This window comes from Haemaphysalis longicornis, unplaced genomic scaffold, assembly GCF_048455015.1.
Source record: "Haemaphysalis longicornis isolate Haplotype H1 unplaced genomic scaffold, Haemaphysalis longicornis Haplotype H1 scaffold_10, whole genome shotgun sequence".
In the NCBI taxonomy this organism is placed as follows: domain Eukaryota; kingdom Metazoa; phylum Arthropoda; class Arachnida; order Ixodida; family Ixodidae; genus Haemaphysalis; species Haemaphysalis longicornis.
The window spans coordinates 112,584,051-112,607,694 of NW_027526204.1; the positions used below are offsets into that span (position 1 = coordinate 112,584,051).

Sequence of the window (23,644 nt, forward strand, 5' to 3'; positions counted from 1 at the left end):
CACTGTTTCTTACAGTTGCACCGCTTCAGCTAGGAAGCTCCGACGACGTTCGTCCTCTTTTTGGTTCGCTCATCATTTTCCTGAGACGTCAGCCAACTTCCAAATGTCAAGTGACTCGCCCTGCGAGTCACGTTTGCAACATGAAAATAAAATCCTGTCGCGGACGCCATGCGGTTTTTGTCACAGCAAGAAACTCACACCGCGCGCCAAGACGGAAGCGGACGACAGGGGGAATTTATCGACTTTTTCCCGCTCGGAGACTGTTGCTGTGGTAACAAGAAAGCAACCGCAGCGGCCTCTTTTCTCGCGCGCCGGCCCGGAACGCCGTGCGGCGGCGCTGGCGCCGTCTCGTCTGCTGTTTACCGATGACTGCGTTTTGACAGCAAAACAACACGACTTCCCTTCGCTTTCAAAGAAAAAGAAATGTTGCCTTGTCGTTGTTCGTGACAGCAGCTGCCCGCCTCTAGTTCCAGGCGTGCACCCCGGCAGACAGGCTGCGAAGGCCGAAGGACAAACATGTCGCTAAAGGTACGTACGCATGCGAGGCTACGAGTTTTTGGTTTCGACAAACGGCGCTCCGCATTTTCAAAGCAGCGCACAGTTCTCGGAGACACCGTTATTACCGTCAGAATCGTTCAGTGAGCCTGTACGTGTCTTGCTTTATCTCGATCGGGTGCCACATTGCATGCATTAAGAGTTTCAATTTGTAACAGAGTCGTCAAACAACATCGATGAATTGAGAAGTATATTTAAAACGCGGCTTTCAAGGGATAAGAGGTATTGTATATCGTATTTGCAGAAAATAAGGATCGTTCAAAGAAATATAATAATCGCGCGTTCTCACTCAGGTGCAGGTGACATTGGAGGTGTATCGTACAAACTTCAGGTCGACGTCAGTCGCTTCCACTCAGCCTGCGTCGTTCATATCCAGTGCTCTCACGAGTTTTTATTTTTCCCACGATTACATATGCATGCACACGGTAATTATAGTAAGGTCGTCTCCCTACGTTCGAACGCTAGCTTTTTGATGACACATCAGATTCTGTGAACCGCACGGTAAGCGCGTGCATGCGGTGAGCCGGCGTCGATCGCTCCCTCGCGCACAAAAATTCCAACCATTTTCAAGGTTACATCGTCGGCACTTTTTTTATCGTACTTTCGCCTGTACCGTGGATGGACGGATGCGTCGCTTGGATGCGCAAGTGTGCAACATGTGATCCATCTCCTCATCACGTGGAAACACTCCCCTGAAACGTCATACCGAGCACAATTGTTTTATTATTATTTGGGAAATGCGTGTATGAAGACACCATAACACGTATACATTGCTCACGTAGAAAGTCCATTTGCATTTTTGTTGCGCGCGTTACTCATTGTGTTAGTTTCGTACTGACCGATTCTTTCCTTCTGTCTTGTTAACAAAAAAACTGTCGTGTTGTGCTTTTCCTCTGACGTGTGGCCTCCTTGGAAGGATGCTTTACGCTAAACACTGCTGCAATGCAAGAAAGCACACCTCCCAAACATGCTTGGTTGTTTAATTAGCTATTTCTCCATTTCTTTGAAAATGCGCTTTTGCGCAGTGTCGTCAGAACTTACGGAATACTACCAACAGCTTCCGCGACAGCTTTAGCATAAAACCGATTTTTTTTTTTTTCACCCTCCCTTCTTCGCTGCACCTGCGATGTGACGTAGAATGAAATGAAACCGAGGTCAATATTCCTTGCACATGTACAACTTGCACCTGGGTCCGCACAATTCGATACTTCTGTCTGAAAACAGAAGATTGCCCAGAGCGTATTATAATTAAAACTGACACGAACACTTTTCACCCCTCTTTCCAAAAATAAAAATGGCGTTTTTTTTGTTCTGTGACGTCACTTCTCCTACGTCACGTAAGGCCACTTCCTGTGTCTGGACGCAAGCTTTGTCGCGCTCTTCGTTGGCGTTGACGTTAGCTGCATGCGTGTGCGGGTGTTTGTTCGTGGAGGGCTCGCCGAATAAGAAGGAAAGGATAAGGGAAATCCAGTCGTTCATTTAGGGCGCCAACAGTGGGGGGTCCGAGCCGTGAAAAGGACGTCGTGGCGGTAAAAATACCTACTTCTCTGTCGTCATGAGCCGCCCGGTTGCTCAGGTCATTTCGTCGTCGTCGTGGTGTGGCGGGCACTCGCAGACCGCCGCCCGATCTGTGACCGCTCGCACGTCGTCGCGAGGCGGCCAGTAGACGCGCCAGTGAAGCCCAGTGTATTGCCTCGGTGGGGCCGAGATCCAAAAAAGACGTCTCCAATGAAGATGCCCTTCCAGGGATTCGCTGGCACGAACTTTACCTATTTCGCGTTGCAGAAGGAGACGCCGTCCGCTCAACTCCTGCACCTGGCAGCGCTCCAAGGCAATCTGCCCCTGCTCGTGAGTGTGCTTGACAGCGGCAAAGTGTACGTCGACTGCAAGGATCAGGTGAGAGATTGCTGGCCCCGAACTTTGCCGTGCGACGTAGCGCGGAAGATGATATGCCGGCTTCCCGAGATCGACGTGTTCGTCAGCCTGTGCCCCCTGAGGTCATTGTAGTGTTTGACCGTTGTTTTGAACAATTCGCTGCCGTTTTGAGATCAGTGATCTTGCCCGGGCGTTGAGCCGGCGTGTCCTTATTGTATTAAAAGCGCTCAAGCGGTTATTATCGGCAGCGAAACCTTGAAAATGTGTACGGTTGTGTGGAACTGCCACGTAAAATAGATCACAAACTACAGCGACCTTTGGTGGCGTTTCCGCGTGCATTTCCTGTAGTCGCTGCCAAATTGTGTGACGGATTGTTGCAGAAACGTTTTAGTGTCCGGAAAAAAGCGTCACCGATGACAGACCTAAAGGGAACAAGCCGACGAAACGAAAGGGTCAAAAGGCATAGGCGACGCATGATATTTTTTTTTTTTTATTATTGAACACCGTGGTGTTCTTTACACTGAACCGCAACAGCGAGGCCAGTGTATGTGCACCACACGGAAGCTGTGTCCGCCGAAAAGGTGTGGCGGTTAAAAAGAAAGAAGGCAGGCAACGTCACTAAACACTCGCCGGTAATGTAACGCACCAGGCTTGCATTGTGGTATGTTGTGACAACAGATGTAACCAAGGAAAACTCTGCTCAAAGCTGCCATTGTTAAGACCTATTTCTTTGTTTTTGTACGTCATTTCAGGAAGGAACGACAGCCCTTATCCTTGCGTGCGCGAACAACAACTATGAGTGTGCGAAAGAGCTGCTCGAACAAGGGGCCAATCCGGCGGCCAAGCGAGTCGTAAGTACTGCAAAAACTTCGAACCGACTGTCGCTGGTTGAATGCATTCCACGTTTATTTTGTCTCCTGAAAACTGAGAGTTGTCAGTGAGGCCTGGGAAAAAAAACTCTATGTACATAGACATAACTTTACTATCACTATCGTTGTGTCCTTCCCGGGGTGACGGTAGTGAGCAGTACTAGTTAGTAGACTAAAATGGTGTCATTGTGTCTCTCATAGACGGAAATTATTTTTCTGTGCTACTGGATATGAGTGAAGTATTGGATTGCGTAAGTGTGTGTAAGAGTGCATCCAAACCTTTCCTAGCATTTCATGTTCTTACCAGTCGCTGCAAAAGCGGAATACACCGTCACTTTTTTAAAGACGATAGTCTTTTTTGGGTTACTTAAACACAGAAATTTGGTCTGCATGTCTGTCTGTCTGTAACTCGATTCAGCCCACACGGTCAAAGTGAAAAGCGACGCAATAGGTTTATATACCCACTGCCAAATCTAAACGTCTAAGTCCGGTGTTAATGTTCACATTGTTGAACCAGAACAAGACATTACGCAAACATAAGGCAGAAAATGAGTTGCAATGTTCCTTTATTAAAAAATTCACAGATGCTTGGTTTTTGCGATAGCAAATGAAATACTGCATCAACTGCAGAAAACCGTCGCCTGCTGTTGCCCGGGCTATTTGGCGGCATTTAAAAAATCAAATGGCCACTGTAACGAAAGGTTCCACTAGATGGGATCCACGTTCCGCTTGGAACGCTCGTGGAGTAGGGTAACGTAATTCTATAAACGTTGGAGTAGGTTGCCTCGATTCACGCGCGTCTCGGCCGTACGGCAGCGCTGGGATCGAGGCACCCTACGTGGATCAGTGGAACGCGGTAAATTTAAATTGACTTGAGAAAATCTCTAGTGTGTTATCTTGGGAGGAATGAGACAGGAGAGGAATGGCGTGAGAGGTGAGCGGGAAAGAGAAGGGAGGCATTTGCTTGCCAGGAGCGCCAGTCGACTATCATCTTTCGCCGACATTTGCAACGAAAAAAGCAGCTACGCTGCCATTTTTTTTTTTTTTGGCATAGACATCAATGAAGCTACTTTGGGTGGAGAAATTCTCTGCATTGATGTGGAAGTGTGCTCAAAAGCACGCTGACTTTACTTGTTACGTGCATTTTGCAGACTGGAACCACTGCTCTGTTCTTCGCCGCTCAGGGTGGTTACCTAGATATAGTCAAGCTGCTGCTTGAACACTTCGCACCGGTCGATGCCGCGAGCGTGGTGAGTTGAACGCATACCACATCTGAGAAACTTACTTTGCCCTTCTTCGGTGGCCCCTACTTCTTTGCCGAATCACTAAGTGCTGGTCGAGCTTTGTCACGAGCGACTCAGCGAGACGTGTCTAAATGTTGCGCATTTCCAGTTGTTAAAGGTGCCATAAAGTGCAAGGCTGGTTCATCTAATACTCCTGTCACACGGGCACTTTGGATTCGGATTGAAGCGAATCGCAATTGTCTTTTCGAGGGCGCTCGATGCACTGCCACTGCTACACGGCACGTTTCGATCCTGATTGAGAAGTTGCACTGGTTGCATTCATGTACGCCAGATGGTCTAGCTAAAATGTACTTTGTGGTTGGTGGCTGGTAACTTTGCGTGGTCATAGTTATGCGGAACTATATAAATTTTACCGCACACTTATTTGGGTAAAGTTATTTGACACAATTTGTGGCGTAAGTTGAAGTTGTCACCTTCTGTGCCATTACTCAGCGGGGACGAGAGTATTGCCGCTTTCGTCTGATCGCGCTTGGAAACCTGAATCGCGCTTGAGAATCCAGGATTGAGTTCAAGTGGGATTGGACTTGATTGCGATCGAAACTGCCATGTAGCAGCGCCCGATCCGGATTGAGCTCAATCCGGGTCGACTTAATTGCGATTAAAAGTGCACGTGTGACAGGGGTATAAAAGACTACATAAACCCAATAACAGTGTTGCCAATTCAGCGCAACTTTTCAACTAAGCGGGAAAACAGACGAAAGGGTGGCAACTGGACAGCCACTTTCTTGCTGGGTGCATACGACATCACGGGGACTTGTGTGATTGGAAGCTGCCGGCCAAAGCTACGGCATCGAGTAACATGCCGGTGCGATTGTAGTGCGGCCTGTAGTTCCGTTTTATTGTATCGCTTGAATGCTGACATGCAGCTAATGAACTGCTTTTTCGGTATTCCCTGTATTAAGCGCAGAGCACTTTAGGAGCTTGCCTTGTCGTCATAGCTCGCTCGCTGGACCCAAGTAGAGCCACACGGCGTTCTGTCATAGCAGCTCTCGTCGTGGCATAATCCAGAAGCTTCGAAAGCCAAGCGGTTGACATAGTCATAAGCGTTAGAAACTCGTGAACTGCTGGCACCTGTCACACATCCCCCCGTTGTTTAGCGCAAAGAAAACTGCAGGTGCATTTGAGGCAAAATAAACGTAATTAACCGGCAGTGCCCGTGTTCATTTAGTTGGGAACGCTCGTTGGGCTGGTTTTTACGATAGCAAGCGAGAAAAACTGGCAGTGCAACGCCGGCATGGCTGGGAGGAAAAGCAAGCACAAAAAGAAGAGAAGTCCCGCTAGCGCAGTTTCAGGCAGGGGGCATGCCAGCACTGTGAAGGCGGGAAATTTGAATTGCACTGGGTGGTGTAGCAGTGAGCGGATAACGGCGCCACAGCCTATTATGGCGAATCACTGCTCTGAACTTCCGACAGCTTTGCTTTCACATTGAGTGGAACAGCTTTAATTTTTGGGGGGGGCACTTCTGTTGAGACAGACGAACTTTTGATAAGACGAATGAGTTTGCGTGGTCCCTTCGAGTTCACCTTAACGGGAGCATACTATATGTGATTGGCTTTTAACTCTATGCTTTTGTTTTTCGGTTTAGGACGGCGGTACACCGCTCTTGGTCGCCTGCCAGTGCAATCACCTCGACGTCGTCGAAGAGCTAGTCAAGGCCGGTGCGAGTATTCACACGCAGATGTCGGTGAGTGCTGGCCATCCTGCGATTTCACAGCTGTCTGCTGTGTCGTGTCATTTGGTGCGTACTGTTGTGAGCGAGCAATGCTTACAGCCAGGACCCTTTTCAGGATCGGGCCACCCCTCTCTTCGTCGCTGCTCAGAACGGGCATCTGAAGCTTGTGTCTCATCTCATCTCCCTTGGAGCAGACATCAACGTGAAGCGCACCGTACGTACTTGGTTCTTCTGAGCTTGGAATGCAAATGCAGCATTGGCAGCTGCGCTCTTGCTCACTTATACCTGTGCTACACGAGCGTTTGAAAGGACATTTCAGTCGAATGACCTTTGAAATTTCAACTGCCATTCAAGCTGGAAAGAGTTTCGCCAATCTACACTACAATTCTCAAAAGCAGTTGAAAGTTTCCGTATTCGCCCGCCATGTTTTGGTGTCGCCACTGCTTCCCTGTTTCGTTAGTGACACAAATTTAATTTAGAGTTAAAATGAGCAAAGAACAGTTATTAGGGATCAAATTGATAACACTCTACAAGCGTGCACAAACCATGTGCTGACAGCCAGTTTTTTTTTTTTTTTTTTCCTGCATTGTTGGTGTTGAGAGTACCGAGTTACCTTGCGATCGTAGAGCGAGTGATAGAAAACCACAACAAGTGAGAAATTGTGCGGATTGTGCAATTTAACACCTTAATTTTTACTCATAAATAATTGTTTTTGTAATTACAGCATGCAGAAACTTCCTGAGAGTACGATTGTCCGCGTTTCAAAGGCCTTTCAGAACCTCAAAGGTCGTTGGTGGTGCTCCTTTGACTCAAATGGCATTTCAATCAAAGGCCTCTGGAAAATGTCATGTAGCAGCTCAAAGGTGTCATTTGAGTCAAATGACGTTCGACTCAAAGGCCTTTGAAACGCTCGTGTTGCATAAGTATTAGCAGAGTCCTTCAATGCTTCTCTGGTCATGAAACTCCCGGCCAAGTGTCGTACGGGGACAAAGGCTATCGCGAGTGGCGCCACCGCAGATCGAAGGGCATCGGGCGGCCGCCACTGCTCGGTAGCCAGACCGGCCGGCAGGCAGGAACGCAGTAGCAGCATGCCCGTTCGCACCAAATTTTTTCACCACTCACAACATAAGTCAATTTGAGCGGCCCACGACACGTAAAGCGAAAGCGCACTGCTGATAAGGCGTTATTGTGTATATAAATTGGCAGGAAGAAGTGGTTGTTTGAAGGGGCCATGCAGACAAAATACAAGTTTGGTTTATTCGAAAGGTTTCGTGTTTTACAGTGCCCACAGCGCTTTTCCGGCAGCAAATGATGCTGTCTTCACTGAGAAATTAATAAGTTTAGGTTAGAATTTTGATTCTCCCGCCAAATCGTGTGTTTTCGTGACGGCTGCCATGAAGTCGCAAGGGCAGGTATTCAAACGAATTTCTAGTGCGTCATTAGGCTCTGCAGCCTTGCTTACCGTCAGTCCTACCAGATGGCGCTACCGCGCACGGAGCGTTGTCCGCCGTTGCTTTGTTTTTGACCGTATTTGCACCTGGTTTGTTTTTGTTATGGTAGAAAGTAATCGTTTCATGAAACATGGGGTATGCTCGACAAACAAGGTCACGTAAGCCACCTTCGCTTATGCCAATCGGCCAGTGTCATGTCAGACAACTCCGCAGCGGTGTACTGCTGTGCAGCTAAAACAAGCATAGTGCGCCCCGTACCAACAGCAGTGCGTATTGGTACTTCTATGTTTGCGTGTATATTCGTAACTTTCATTGTTTACAGCACCATTCTATCTGCTTGAAAATGAATGTGCGTTACATTTAAGCACAAACAGCTCGTTCGGCGAGCTTATAAGCCCTGCCTAATTTGCGTTTGCTTTTGTCAGCCTCAGCCAATCGCACAGCTGGGCATGTATGATATTATAGGTTCTGTTGTGGGAAATGAGCGAGTGGGTCGCATGGCCATTGCCTTTTTTTTCTAATTATATAGCTTATATGAGCGAAGTGTGGATTAAAAGACGTGTCCGGATGATCCTAACGGGGGAGTCCTTTGAATGAACCAAACTTGTGTTTTGTCTGCATACATGCATTCTTTTTAAAGACTAAAGCATGGCCTCAAAGCTATGTTTACAGGCTTATGCAGTAGCCCTTTAGCAGTGTAGTTTTCCAGAGCTCAAAAAAGCTAAAAAAAAAAGACAAAATCAAAGTCGTAGACCAAGAGCCATGCAGGAAGTAGTGTTGTCCACGCAGACACACCATATTTAGTTGTTTATAAAGACGTGAAGGTTCACTTTGTTTTTTCTTTTTTCTTCTCCAGGATGGCGCCACAGCACTGTGGATAGCCTCGCAAATGGGCCACACGGCAGTGGTGGCCGAACTGCTCGCATTCGGTGCCGAAGTTGACTCCACACGGCACGTGAGTTTCCCGCAACTATTCTCTTCTGTTTCAGGCCTAAAATTATTGCCTTCAATCTAGTACTGTCACAACATGTGCAATTTTTCATGCACTACTCCGAATTGTCCGGCATTAACCTTTGTTGCCCTATAAAGTCGAACCTAGTTATAGCGGACTAAATAAGAAATTTGTTTGGTCACGCTTCGTTTTAATGACACCTATTCTATTTACAACAAAACCGAAACCTCGAGAGCTGTGCAATATTGGCTATAAAAGAAATATTTGGTTTCTGCGAGGCTCAAAACTCGACAGCTAGCATATTAAAAGCAAAATTAAAAAAAAAAAGAAGGACAAAACCATTTCTTAATAGCTTAAAAAAACTGCAGTCGTACAAGACGCCCTTTATTGCTTGGACACTGAAAACCAGTTCCACTCAGTGTAAAAAGCCACCAGGCAAAGGCCACATCCTCCTTCAATTAAATACCGTACTTACCCGATTCTAACGCGCACCCAATTTTCCAGGCAAAAAACCGAAAAAACTTGCACCTCCGATTGTAACGCACACGGAACTTTGTGAGCAAGAAAAACGAATGCGAAAGAAACAGGCGATTTATTTCCTAAAGTAATCTCGCGCATCTCACTCCTCGTCGCTCTCCGAGAGCTTCTTGTCGCCTTCCGCTGACCGCGACATCTCGTCCTCGGTGCCATCAAGCGCGCTCGCGATGCCACACTTCTGAACGAACGTTCAACCATGGTCGATGGGATCGTGGCCCACGCCTCGCACGCCCATCCCGCGAGCTTCTCCAGAGGCGCACGCTTCAGCGAACCACTCGTTATGAACGCGTGGGAGCCGCTCGTAAGCCGTGGAACCAGCGCACCTTCGTTGCCGCTGCTCCCATTGCTGTTATCAAGCGCGCAAGTGGAATAATTTGACAATTTGCGTGAACGCCGATAGAAAAGCCTAGGCGCCTAGATCTGAAAAATTGTTGCTAAAAGCTTTGGCGCCATCTTGAGATGGCGATGGGTGGAACGAAATTTCAGCAGTTTCGGTTTCGTATCCGATTCTAACGCGCATGCGATTTTTCGGCCTGTTTTTCCGGAAAAAAGGTGCGCGTTAGAATCGGGTAATTGCGGTAAGTACGCAGGCCTGTTTTGCCGAATGAACTTTGTTCTGTTGCAATTTCACAATCTCACGTTCCGGTCTGTTTAGTTTGAAATGCCACAAGGAGGTGAATAAGGATTACCTCGTTTATGGTGGGTTCAAAGCCTAGAACAATGCATTTCTTATCTGGGATTGTTGCGCGAGCCAGATTGCCGATTTATTCGAGGTGATTTTTACCTCTACGGTTACAACGAATATCGGATATAACAAACTGGTTTGCTGCCCCAATACTACTTCGTTATGACGAGGTTTAACTGTACAGCAGTTTTAAGAGAAGTGAAAGAAATTTCCAAACAAGCAAAAAGCCTTCTACGTGCGCAGAGGAGTCATCTGCTCAACCCGGCACGTGTTGTTGCCCTGTTGCAGGACGGTGCGACGCCCCTTTTCAAGGCAGCCCACAAAGGCTATGCAGGCCTTGTCGAGCTCCTAGTCAAGCGCGGTGCTTCGTTGGGCCTTCTCAAGGTATGTGTGAAACTAGGTTTCAAATGCAGCACAAACCTCCTTACCCACCTGCTTGTTTCCAAACGCTTTATTGCACACTGCCTCCATGGGACATGTGTGATGTCACTTTGTGCGCTGTTCTATCTAGCGACTGCTAAGTAAGGCCCACAGTTTGGCCTCCATGGTCTTGAGATAGAATTCTGGGTACTGGCACTGATGACTTGGGTTTGAGCCCTAGCAGGCTAACTAACTTTTTTATTGCAAGAATGGTTTGGAGGACAAATTTTATACGTTGTTCTTCTTAATAATGTTGATTTGGTATCTTCTGGGTCGCTTTAGGTTCAAGGCGCAGCCTTTGACCAATGTTTAATTAGTGTTCTGCACCACAGAAAGGGACACCTCGCATATCACGGGGGGAGGGGGCGCAGTGCAGCTAAGCGTTTGGAAATACGCCAGATGCTGTTTAAGTGCAGGGCTGTTTTAGGGGCTCGCCTTGTCGTAGCTCGCTCGCTGGACCCAAGTAGAGCCGGCTAAGTCCCCAGAGGCTTCGAAAGCCGAGCGGTTTATATAGTCATAAACATTCGAAACTCATGAACCGCTCGTGCTTGTCATACATCTCCCCGTTGTTTAGCGCAAATAAGACTGCAGGTACATTTGAGGAAAAATATACGTAGTTAACTGCCAGCACCCACATTTATTTAGTTCGGAACGCTCGTTGGGTTGGTTTTTACGGTAGTAAGTGAAAAAAAGTGGCAGTGCAACGCCTGCACGTGCGGGACGAAAAGCAAGCACAAAGAGAACAGAACTCCCGCCGACGCAGCTTCAGGCAGGGGGGCGTGAGCACTACTGAGGCGGGAAATTCAAATTTCATTGGGTGACCGCAGTGAGCGGATAACGGGGCTACCGCCCATTATGGTGAATCAAAGCTCTGCTCTTCCAACAGCTTTCACATTCAGTGGAAGGGCTTTAATTTTTTAACAGTCCTTTTTAACTGACTCGATGGAGTTAGGTCCACTTTTTTAGTAAAGTCAAGTGAAGAGTGCTCCAGTCGCCATTGGAGTCATTCCTACCTGCTCAAAACCAACCAGCACTTTCTCCGGGGTCATCATCTGGGGTCATCAGAGCTATCCAGTGTGAATTGAACCCATAATCTAATTTTTGAAGTGTTTTGCAGCAATCACGGTTAACCTGCATTCCTTGCATGCAGACTCAGTTGATTGCATAACCGACGTGATGTTTGTCTTTCCTCCCAGAACGGCGAGAGCGCCCTCCATGCTGCAGCTCTCTTCGACCACCTGAGTGTGATCAAGTTGCTCTTGGCAGCTGGGGCAGACCCTCAATTAAGGAATCAGGTGAGTCACATTTTCGTGCCTATCATCCAAAAGCAATGTGACGACGGTCACTGTCAGAAATGCGCTTGGATTGTGTAATTGGACTGTCCCAAGTGATCGTTCTGATGATCGATGTGTGGAGTGCAGTTGGATTGGGCTCTGGATTGGATTGTACCTTTGCTCGCAGGATGGAATGACCCCGCTTGATTTGGCACATGAGGCTTCCAACACCCAAATCGTCGAATACCTGCGGCAGCACATTGCGACCCGCCGGATACCAGACTCGACGCGTGCCTCTTGACAAGCCCTGGCACCCAGGCTGGAGTGAAAGCATCGACGAGACTATGCTGTATAGCCACGTATTTTTTTGCCGCCATCTCCCATATGTTGTGGGACTATGCTGCGTAAGCGGCGTGGAGCAGTTTCATCTTGTTTGATGTTGGAGGATGGCGTGCGTCGGTGATGTGATGCCCACGTAACTCTTGTCGGCCTTGCGACGCGCCATAATTAAATACTGCTCAGCTAATTTCCAAACTCCATGCAGTAATGTTTTATTATAAGAGTATTCGAAAGTAGCATTTGCCCGAGGTCGTCTGAGAGTCAACTTTTGCCTATAATTACTTTGGAAGTAGTAGCCCTTCAAGTTGCCTCAATGCAATGCCTTCTGATGCTGTTATGTTAGTGTGTTGTTAATATTATATCCTGTTTCCGTAGAGCTGTCTTAAATTTATTGAATTGCTTGCGTTGCTGTAGTACAATGCGGAAATTTCAGTTTGATGGTCACAGTTTGTCGCACCTGCCGTGTGGTGGTAAGGCGCAAAGAACAGCTCATAATAGTGCAGATACATTTCGTTTTGGGAATCGAAAAAGACCGTTTGCACCGGTGTCGTGCTCCTAAAATGCCCCAATCTTTTACGAGACGCTCCCATATTCGTTCAAAAAGCTTCGTGAATGTCTTCAGCGATTGTTTTGCGTGCAATTTCTTCCGGAAACGACTACCATTGTACATTCATGTTTTGATCAGATGCTGGTGCGCTTTTTCGTCTTCAGCAGAGCATTCCAGAAATTTCGTAGCCCGCGATGAAACGAACGGGAAAGTTTGGCTTCTAAGTTCAGCAACGCACTACAGTTAACGTCTTAGTTACGACTGCATCACATGTTGCCTATTTCCTGTCACCTTAAAACGAAACCATTGTAAATTTGTGCCTTGCTTCTAAGACTGGGGAACTCATTTTAATAAACTTGCATTCAAGTGCTGCAAGTGTGTCGAGTCCATCAAGCACATCATGAATGCACATAAAGTAAAGAATAAGCAGCGTTGCGTACTGTATTTTCTGGTTTGTAAGCCACACTTAACTGAATATTACCTGCCTGTATTAGAAAGTTCATAGAGTAGCACACATTGTATTGGTTGCATCGATAAACCCTGCTAATGTAAGTTGCATTCTATTAGATGCAATGACGGAAACTTGTATATTCACCATCTCTGCTTGTGCGAGAGGATGATATGCCCTTGTTTATAACGGCACTACTTATGATGAATAAACATTTTTTGGATGGTACTCTGGCCTAATGGGGGAAGTGAAAAAAAGGAGATTTGAAGCAAGTTTTAGTTACGCTGACAAATACATATTGGCTTGACCATTGTGGAGTGCTGCGTATCAGTTTGGATAAATATTTCAACAAGTGCCAAAGTCTTGACACACAGACGCTTGTTTTTCGGCTCCATCAGAAAAACAACCGTGGCGGCTGGAATTGGAAGTGCAACCATGTGTATTAAGGTGGTCTTGTGATGGAACGCCCTTGAAGAATGTGCGTTGGGTTTACATTCGGTGTCTTGGTCAATCCAACAGTAGGAGGGCAGTGCGTCACCGGAGAGTTCTGTATGTAAACATTAGCACCATCACGCACTCACTTGCGGTCAAGTCTCAAGTCGAAAGCTGACTGAGTCTGCAATCTCGTACCTCTAATTGCGATGCAATGCTGGTGAATGTTACCAAGTCGAAGGCATTGGCAACGCTTATGACAGTTAACCAACCAATCCTCTGATTCAGCGAAAATGATACTAATTCATTTTTGTTTACGGTGAAAATCTTTAAGCTTCTCATTGTGCCAAAAAAATTAATGCATTTTTGCAGGAAACTGGAATTGTTGTTGTCTGGTATGTAGCAAAGTTGCGGTCACTGACCAAGTCAATTGAAAAAAGTTGACGTTTCGGATCCCATACAGAATCCTTGATTGTGATCAAGGATTCCGTATGGGATCCAAAATGTCACCTTGATTGTGATCAAGGATTCCATATGGGATCCAAAATGTCAGTTTTTTTTCAATTGACTTGGTCAGTGACCGCAACTTTGTTATGAACTCACCATCTGGCCTAACGGATTTCCGTTGAACCCTGGACTATTGTCCGGTATAGAAAATGACCGCCACCGTAAGGAATAAAAACATAAAGTGTCGCCTGTGTGCCCGTAAAAGCGGACTTTTGTTCCGAAAGTCACATTTGTCAAGTCTTGCTTTGAAACTGAAAGCTCCGTTGAAAACTTCAGTGCCAGAGGCTGCCCATTTCTTGTGTACATACTTTCGTGGCGTTATTTGTTGGTAGAACGAAAGTGACAGCGTCTTTCTTTGTACAAAGCAACTTATAAGTTGACGGCATGTTTTGCACGAAATGCTTCGACTCTGCACTTCACGTAATGCGAATCGTGAAACTAACGCAACTACCCGGTGGTGTACTCAAAAAAGCGTGCATAGCAGTCATTACTCTTCTGCTAATTATTTTTGCCTGTAAAGAGTGACAAAATAATGACGTTTTAAGCTAACACATATTTTTTGAATTTGGCAGCAATTTAGTAATTGTAAAAAGACATTAAGCTGCATCAACAATGTAACGGACGAGTCGTACGAGAGCATAGGCCTGCAACGTGTGATGTAATGGAATTATTTTCTGAAGTGGTGATGTAAGTGAATTATTTTTCTCAAAGTAATCTCGCCCCGCATGTCAGATAAGCTGTACATATTGCTCTGCACATAAACGCACTTGCCTTCAAGCACTGCTGTAGTGAAATACCCCCTTTTATACTAAAACAGCCATTTAGTATTAACATGCAGATTTTCATTTTAAGCTGCATATTTCCGTTTTTAGTCTGCAACTACACCAGTTTAGCAGTGTACGAATAAGCCTCCCAGCACTTGAAATCAGTGTCTTAACAGCAGCGATAGAAGCAAAAGATGGAGCGTGTTTGAGCATTGAAGACTACAGTGTTAGTATCTGAGTGCACACGAAACATACACAAAAAGAACATGATCCTAGTTTTGTACCTCTAGACACAGCAAGGCCCGCCTCTACTGTATGTGTGTCTGGTCACATATGAATACTTCCAGAGCACACCACTAAGATCATATCCGGAATGCCAAAGCACAGTAGACTCGTTAGTACATCGCGCTGAACATAGCACACGAAATAACGATCAATACGTGTCTTGTAGTCGTACCTATTTGTGCGAGGTATGGTCTCTTGTGGTCTTAGTTAAAAACTGTTCCAGTGCATCGACTTCTTGAGTCTGATTGACTTTGCCAAATCAAGTGCGAACCCGTTACTGAACCACATTCAAACATTCCCTCCCGTTTTACGATATTTCGCGAGTGTGAACTTTGCTACTACCGTAAAGTTCCGAAAGAACACCCACCCAAATTTTAGAGTTATCAAGTGAAATATGCGATCTTTCGAGTCAGGTGCGGAAAAACTACAAAAAAGAAAGTGGCGGCATTGCCAACCAAAACTGCCGAGATATCAGAAAAAATGCAAGATGGGCGAACTTTCGGATGAAGTGCGGAAAGGACAAATTAGTGACCATACCAACACATAAATACATAATGCGCGTTTATTTCGTTCACTCATTGGCGCTAAAGCCATCAATTTTAGGGAGTCGGCGATATTTGGGGTCCCTTAGCAAACTGGATATTTCCCTCCTAAAGGGGCTTGGGCGATGTTTCGGGGGAGGATGTTCTCTCGGAACTTTACGGTAAACCTAATGAACTATTTAGCAGTCGTTTTTCACGTTTCCCGCCGCAACTGCAGACCTGGCCGGCTTGGTGAGCACGGCATAACTTCCAGTGCGAAGTTAAGGCGATGTGCCAAAGGTCTGCAAAGTAATTCATTGTGAAATCCCAATGTACAGTTGGCTTATATTTCGTACAAAGCACTTCAAAGGTGGCACTTCACCGGAACACAACAAATGGTTCTCCTTCACACTAGAGTAGCGTTCCTTTAAAACAAAGCTTTTTTTTTTATTCTGCATTGTGCGTTACGCTGCTTTTGTTCCTTTTTCCAAGCCCCGTCCCAAAACTTGTACGCTGCAGTTCACAGTGCAGCCGCTTAAAAATATTAGTACGCAGTTTGTTGCCTTTTTATTGTACAGGCCACCAATCGGCGTATCCTGTAAAGTTCTGCCAAATAAAAGCACACTGTATAAAAAAATGGGTACCTGCTTCTCTGCCTATCATTTTGACACGGCTTTAATTCCAGCAGTGTGTTGCAGCATGGGATACCTTGGAGAGCTGGACAGCGGTTGTGCACTATGGCAACGCCGTGTTCTTTCTTTCTTTTTTTTGATGTGCAAAAAGATTTGGGTGGTTGGGTTTCTTTTCAGCAGTTCAGCAGCGTGCGGAAACATTTGGTGCATTTTTATACCATCTCAAAGCTATTATTGAACTTGATGGCGTGCCACAAAATTGGTTCAATAACGCGTACAATCGAGAGTTGAGAGGACACTCAACAAGAGGCGTAAGAGTAGTGCCTTTCTTCACCTCTAGCATTAGTAAAGTGTTCCAGTGACAACGAGAACGGAACCAGACTGCGTCAACATTCTTGTCTCATTAAAAAATTGATCAAATTTATAAAGCTGCTTATTGGCTGTGATAACCAGAGTGTGAACGATGTCTCAGAATAGGGCATGTTAATGTCGGAACGTTTGTTGTGAACTCCATTTTCTAGGAGGTGGCTAGAATAAAATACAATGCATTACAAAAGAGTGATTTTCTTGCATCGCACTGTTGTAACTTAAAGGAGCACTGACACCAATTTTCGGCGTTAATATTATTGCACAGTTCGCTTCCTTCACTCAACATAATACCCTGGCTGAAATATGAGCGGCCTGCGACGCGAAGAACGTAGTTCAATTGGATCTCATTTATCGCGCCGACGGAGCAGCGCGCGGAGCGGCACTCAGCAAATGGACATCAGCGTGACGTCAATCCAAGAGCGGAAAAGAAGTGACGCGACAGCGCTCGTCAAAAATTCGTGACGTCCCTTCACGCGCGCGACCCCACGAGCGGCGAGCGGGCGCAACACCCTCTCAAGCGGGCGCCAGTGACGTCTGCACAAAGCGGTGACGTCTGTCCGGGAGTCTGTCATATGCGCCGTTCGGGATGAAAGCGCGGGAATTTGAAACAAACGATTTTCAGGCCGTTCAATGTAATTAACTATCGCGCGCTGAAGTATTTGAAGGGCTGTTTCGGGTTCGCCAGACCATTAAGCATCGATAAAAACAATAAAAGTGGAACATGAAATTTTCGTGTCAGTGCTCCTTTAAGGCACGAAACAGATCTGTCCATAAAAAAAAAAATTTAGGTATTAAACGTGATTTGATTTGATTGATTGTAGGGTTTAACGTGCTGACGCAACGAAGGCGATGAGGCGCGCCGTGGTGGGGGGCTCCGGGTTAATTTTGACAACCTGGGGATCTTTAACGTGCGCCGAAATCTTGTACACACGGGCGTTTTTGCTCTTCGCCTCCATCAGAAATGCGGCCGCCGTGGCCGGGAATCGAACCCGCGACCTTGTGCTCAGCAGTACAATGCCTTAGCCACTGAGCCACCGCAGCGGGTTCGGTGTTAAAAGTGGTGTTGTACAATTCTAACAAGGCAATCTTTCGAATGAACCAAACTTGTGTTTTGCCTGCACGGCCCCTTTAAGATGAACAATGTGCAGTCATACTGCCGAGCCAAGGCAGGTCAAGCTCTGTGCAAGTCAAGCTGTGAGTACCAATTAGGTTAAAAGCTCAACGCATAATACCTGTCACAGGGCAGATCTAATGACATTTAGAGCAAATGTCATTTAGCAGCTAAATGAATGAAATTAGATTTGCCATATGATGGGGGTATTAGGGCTAACACCATGTTGGCACACACCTGCATACAGATGGCCATGCAAAGGGGCCACTCTGTGGAACCATATTGTGCCAGAGCTGCCAATTTTGCAATCGGCATGCTCAAACGACGCATGTAGGCCTCCCCACATTTTTACATCGAAGTCCACAATGCATTCCCTAGGTCTACCTTTGGTCGGCTGCAGCCAAGTCGTGGTCGCGTAGGGAATGTGGGCTTGTCTCGCTCTCCATGCACCAGAATTTTCAACTCAATTACTTAGTCTTTTTGAGTACCATTTCTTGCTATGCAGGATGCTGGAGTTCAGATACATGTCAAGTAATGCTTTCACATTGGAAAAAAATTAAAGCCATTCCACTCAATGTGAAAGCTGTAGGAAATGCAGAGGAGTGATTTGCCATAATGGGCTGTAGCGCTATTATCCGCTCACTGCTACCACCCATCATGCTCTTCGCCGCCCTGTTTCACTGGTCTCTTAATGAATGAAACGGAGGTTTGTCCAATGCAATTCAAATTTCCCGCCTCCGCAGTGCTCGCGTGCCCCCTGCCTGAAACTGCGCCAGCGGGAGTTCTGTTCTTTTTGTGCTTGCTTTTCCTCCCGCACGCGCCAATGTTGCACTGCCACTTTTTTTGCTTACTATCGTAAAAACCAACCCAATGAGCGTTCCTAACTAAATGAATGCAGGCACTGCTGGCTAATTACGTATATTTTGCCTCAAATGTACTACCTGCAGTTTTGTTTGCGCTAAACAATGGGGAGATGTATGACAAGTGCCAGCGGTTCACGAGTTTCCAACGGTTAAGACTATTTAAACCGCTTGGTTTTTGAAGCCTCTGGGGTACACCGCTACGACGGGACTCCGCTACGATGGTATGCTGTGGGGCTCTACTTGGGTCCAGCGAGCGAGCTATGATGACAAGGCGAGCCCCTAAAGTGCTCTGCGCTTAAAAATAGCATAAAAAGAAAGGGGAACGAAAGTCTCTATGCACTGTTCATCAGCCCGTTGATAATGCTTGCAGCAGCTGTACCGCCATACCGTATCATGATAAGCTGATTAAGAGCAGAAAAAGTTGAGATTGAATGTGACAGTGTGCATTTATTATACAGCTTCGGCAATGCAATGCAGTCAATTTGTTGGGGTAGAGAAAAGAAATGCTGGATGAGTCAACCGTGGTCCTTTACTATTTACATGCCAAACAGAGTCTTTCAGTAGGAATAACAGTGCATTATAACCCACTCAAAGGTACCTGATCACCAATCCATCTCACCTGATTCATTACATCTGGTGTTGAGGGGGCACACACAATTCTCGCAAGTTCCGCAAGGAATTTTTTTTAGTTACGTTTTCGTTTTCACTAAATAAATACGTGCCGAAGATTTCTGGAAACTTAACTCAACACATCGATGCCATCCAAGGGAAAACACAAGCGACAGCTCATTGTATCCACCATTTCATTATCAAGTTCTGTAAGTGGGCGATAATGCACTTCTACAAGGTGACAGGGTAAAAAAAAAGGGGATCTGTTCAAGAAGATGCCGTCTCTTCGATGTTGAGGTGCGTGATGAACCGCAGCCGACGCTGCAATGCGGGTCGCAGGTTTCTGATGCTCCGTTCAATTTCCGTCTTGATGGAGTCACCGGTGAACATGTACTTGATGTGGTACCTATGTGGTGGATCATTGGTCAAGGGTTCACAGGTTAAATGCACACAGCAATTGCTTTTAACACTTCAGAAGCCTTCACACACGATACTAAAAAACACCCACTTTTTAAACGTGTCCCCACAAGCCCTAGTCACCGTGCTCTAGATGGGAACGTTTCAAGTGAGCTGCATCCAGAGATGAATGTTGCTACGCAATTTAAAAACAGCACTAATTTAAGGAAGTGATTTGCAAACTTCATACAGTTGTTGCTTCTAAAAGCCAACTGCACTCAAAATTTCGAGCTCTTGAGAACACTATTTTCGTATAGTCTGCTGAAAAAGAAAGTAAGATGCAAAATACAACAGCGGAAATAGGTGCGTGGATGCCGCAAGCGGTCAGCAAAAATCGGCGATTTCAAAGCCGAAATCGAGGTCAGCACGACCATTAAAATGACGTTGCAGCCGGCAAGCGAGCGGCCAGGCGGTGAGCAGCTCGGGAGCAAGCCTGTGCGCATGCTCTATGCGCGCACGGGGCAGCAAATGGGTGAAGCGTGCTTAGCAGAGCTCGACCGGTTCTCCAGCTGCGTGACTGGCCAGAGGAAGAAGCCCCTGTTGGCTGGAGCGTCACAGGCGCGTCATGGCTGTTTACGCGATACGTTGGCGTGTGTAGCGTGGTCCGCGGCGGAGTTTTTGTAAACGCTTCTGACTGATTAACAAGGCGTTTCACGGAGCTACCGCTCGTGTCCCAGCTGATTTGGTGGCACTTACTACACATTAAAAATAAATTTGGTCGAGGTTAAATTTGAGTTCAGTTGGCTAAGTGCAAAAAGCTAGAGAAAGACTCAACTAAGGCAGCTTCGCACAGGTGGCACGAAGACTGGGCAAACAGCAAAGCTGGCGACCCCACCTAGCTTATTCTTGGTTCAGCTAAGTTTATGCGTGGTTATGCTTGGAGTCTCAGCCAAATTTTCCGCGTGGTTATGCTTCGAGACGCGGTCAAGTTTTCTGCGTGGTGTTATCGTTAGTCCCACAAAGAGTAATTAACGCTTGGTCATTAAAGTATGTACAATGTACGCGTGCCCACTGGCTTTGCAGTGAAGCTCCAAGAGTAGCGTAGGGTGCAGCGGGATGAGCACTTGCTCAAAATTTTTTATCTCGTTCGGTGGCCACCGTTTGGCTCGTGTGGTCTGGCGTGTGGGACACGAATAAGGAAGTTGAATAACATAATCGCTTCTTGGCCTTTTGGCTTCTTTCATTTTGGCAATAATTCCTCTCTTTGCATTATCAACAAGCGATTGAGTAAGCTACCCCCCGATGCGTTTCCAGAGCTGTGCTTGTACCAGCTCTGTCGCGCCTCTGACAGGTGGCAGCACGTTGTTACTCGGCAAGGATTGCCTGCACATGTTCGCCAGCCCAACCACGAGCTCAAACAGCAAAATAATACAGGATGATGACCACACACGCATAGATGCTGCCGTTACAGGCAAAGCTGTGGGTGCAACCACTTGTATTCCCTCTGTGTTTCTTCGTCTTTACGAAAGCTCCGGGCATCTGCGTACCGTCCTACCAAGCTCAGATAAAAGTGCGCACTACAGGGCTGTACATAACACATGAGACAATGATGCAGTAGTTGCGAATGCAACCTACATTCAACAAATTACTTAAAAATTCACCGAACAAACACCTGCGAGACAAAGGATACAGGAGGTCAGTGATCTGGTCGATGTAGTTGAGCTGCTCACAGTTCTTGTCCACATTCTCCAGCATCTCATACAGCTCCATGGTTATCTGGGAAGAGCAGTGAAGCTTTGGTATGCAAACGGCAAAACGCGCACTGCATTTCCGCAACCGTGTCCCAAGAGACGTCAAAACACTGCTGTGTTCACTTGCCACGTGGCTGTATACGCACAGTGAACACCTGCTGCCCGTTTCCAAATAAAAATACTGATGCAAGAACGCTGCGTTTTACAGAAAGCCCCGCACCCAACGTTGAAGGTCTCCCCCACTTACTTCTGCTGGTCACAGTGCCTAGGTTATTAGCCAGAAAGGTGTGGAGCGACTACTTCCGTACGTACAATAGCTCAACGACTGCGCTCGGCTGTACAGCAAACAAGTGGGAGAAGGCAGCACTCACGTCCATGATGTTGCGGGACCTCTCGTTGACCATGCGTTGGAAGAAGGGGGCCACCAGGTGGCAGAGGAAGAGGAACTGCTCCTCCGTCTTCACCACGGGCTTCATGCGCTCACGCATCATCCTGAAGAGATGAAGGGAGAGCACTCGTTAAACTCTCTTTCAGGGAACCGCTCTGTTTGTGGGCAATGCTATTTCGCTCCTATTCTGACTACATCCAAACCTCGTTGATACGGAAAAAAAAAAAAAAAAAAAAAAAAAGAGAGAAACACGGTGAATAAATGTTCTACCTGGAAAAATGTACGATCCGCCGCAGTTAAAAAAAAAAAAAAAAAAGCAATTGAGAGACGAACATGAGCATTTAATGGCCTTCTTCACTTGTACATGTTTGTCCAACGTCTGCTGGCACATGCTGCGGCCCTTTGAGAGCACGAGCACCTCTTCTAAACATTGCAGACTTTTGTCCGCACTGGGATTCGGTGAATTTCGGTGAATAATTCACAAATTCACTGCTTCTCTGCATTCAAAGAGGAAATGAGAGGTAAAAATGAACACTGTGTGTTCATTTTTTCCCTCCTGCACACGTAGCGGGAGGCACGCAGGCAATCTGTCAAGGGGGGCCCAACAGTACATACGCTACCAGAGCTGGAGAAAAAAAATTGGCCACCTTCCAATTGAGATGTGAAGACCATAGAGTTTCTCACAATACACACCAGGGAGGAATCTGGCGCTAGTGTCTTTGGGGCTCACATGAGGGCTGTCTGTGCTGTCATTGGCCTGGATTGGAACGTTTTAGTGATCGTAAATTCAAACGCAGTGCCCCAAAAATGCCAAGAAGAGTGCTTTGTTATATATGTAGAAAAAAAAAAAAAAACATGCTGTTTTAACTCTTTCGGGACCGCTCCATAGGCCTTCGATCACATATGATCGATGGTTTCGCGAGCCTGCAGAATACAAATTTTTGCTCGATGGAACACCTAGCGACATCTAGGAGATAGTTTGAAAACTGGAGTTTTCTCTTTTGTGAAGTTTCTTTTTTTATCGCCAGGCGGCAACGCGTCAGATATTTTATTCTGACGGGCAGTGGTTTCAAATGTAAACAAACATGGCGTCATACTCGCGCGAGCGCGATAACAAATCCGCCTCGTCTCGTCTCGCATATCTTCGCCTTCTACTGTGGATTTTAACGATAAGAGAGGCAGTGAAGAGTCGGAATGTGGCTTTAGAGATTGGATTTCAGCTCGAGTGAGGATTCGGGTGTCGATCAGCCTGGAACATCAAATCGCGCTCAAAGGTGGGTGTTGGTTTCGGTTTCAATTGGCTCTGGAGTAAATATGTGCGCTCGAAATATGTTCTGGCTGGTTTATATTTGTTCGCTAGGGTGTTAACTACCTATGGTGGTGATCTCGTGCCACCAGTGCAGAAACGGATGAAGTTTTCGCCGAGACGAGAGCCCGGCGGGTACCTGGGCGACGACGTAGCCATGGCCTTAGTGCCAAAAAGATCACACACAAAACAAAAAACCAGTTACACCTAGCCGCATCAAACTTTTGCGATGAAGAAACAAAGCATTGTGTTAGATTTTGTATATCCTGAAATAATTTTATTATGTTTTAATATTTTTATATTTACGCTTTTTTCTATCTTTATCTGTAGTTTTTTTACGAAGTTCTTACTTTCAGATTTTTTCATGGTTCTATCGTCAGTGTTGAAGTAAAACTTGGTATTGTATGTCAAAGAGCATATAATTAGCTGCATTTTGGTATATGCTAAGGCAGGATGGTGTCTTTGCTTTATGTAATAAAAAATTTGTACCGCGACCTCCCTTTTTCATCACTTTTTCCGGCGGTCCCGAAAGAGTTAAAGCTAAAGAAAAGGGAAGTCAAGCATATCCTTTTAATGAGAGTCTGCTGGAACAGTCACCTTGGCATATGAACGCATAATGAAGAAAGCAAGCCTCCAAAAAACGTTTAAGAATCCAAATGTCAAGCCAAGCCCAAGCCAGTAGCTGTTGCCTTCCCCATAACCCCCCACGCTGGCATGGATTCCCAAGCGCAGTTTCCTCTTTAGTGTATTTACTAACAAACTCTATAGTGAAGAGTGGGGAA

General features: G+C 46.3%; 3 protein-coding genes across 8 annotated transcripts in view; 1 reads left to right on the forward strand and 2 right to left on the reverse strand.

Moving 5' to 3' along the window:
• Nucleotides 1–1,231, reverse strand: part of LOC144159130 (uncharacterized) — a 16,022-nt gene extending 14,791 nt beyond the window's left edge. For 3 of the 5 annotated variants that reach the window (XM_077690429.1, XM_077690426.1, XM_077690425.1), the window contains exon 1: nt 14–329. The gene's annotated coding sequence lies outside the window, so the exon portion shown is untranslated. Of the gene's footprint in view, nt 1–13; nt 330–844 lie in introns of those variants that run through there. The other 2 variants (XM_077690428.1, XM_077690427.1) reach the window with 1 other exon arrangement.
• Nucleotides 389–16,074, forward strand: LOC144159131 (uncharacterized). Of its 2 annotated transcripts, XM_077690431.1 has the most exons (10): nt 389–528; nt 2,341–2,451; nt 3,183–3,281; nt 4,451–4,549; nt 6,189–6,287; nt 6,391–6,489; nt 8,583–8,681; nt 10,189–10,284; nt 11,517–11,615; nt 11,782–16,074. In XM_077690431.1, exons 1-10 carry the CDS (start codon nt 517–519, stop codon nt 11,893–11,895), a joined length of 927 nt encoding a protein of 308 aa, XP_077546557.1. In that variant the 5' UTR covers nt 389–516; the 3' UTR covers nt 11,896–16,074. The 2 variants fall into 2 exon arrangements, with proteins under 2 accessions (XP_077546557.1, XP_077546556.1); XM_077690430.1 differs by lacking the exon at nt 389–528 and having other exon boundaries at nt 1,883–2,451.
• A 2,765-nt stretch (nt 16,075–18,839) lies between these two features.
• The window catches only part of Med23 (mediator complex subunit 23), a 67,705-nt gene continuing 62,900 nt past the window's right edge, over nt 18,840–23,644 (reverse strand). Inside the window, exons 30-32 of the mRNA XM_077690432.1 lie at nt 21,540–21,660; nt 21,108–21,193; nt 18,840–19,427 (exon numbers count right to left, since the gene is read on the reverse strand). Coding sequence (XP_077546558.1) covers nt 19,289–19,427; nt 21,108–21,193; nt 21,540–21,660 — 346 coding nt within the window. The 3' untranslated portion in view covers nt 18,840–19,288. The remainder of the gene's footprint in view (nt 19,428–21,107; nt 21,194–21,539; nt 21,661–23,644) is intronic.

Bases quoted from the DNA above. Each gene is read 5' to 3' on its own strand.
- LOC144159131 (XM_077690430.1), top strand. From the start codon at position 2,284: ATGAAGATGCCCTTCCAGGGATTCGCTGGCACGAACTTTACCTATTTC. The intron at 4,550-6,188 runs GTGAGTTGAACG...TTTTCGGTTTAG, and splicing joins CGGTCGATGCCGCGAGCGTG to GACGGCGGTACACCGCTCTT. The intron at 6,490-8,582 runs GTACGTACTTGG...TTTCTTCTCCAG, and splicing joins ACATCAACGTGAAGCGCACC to GATGGCGCCACAGCACTGTG.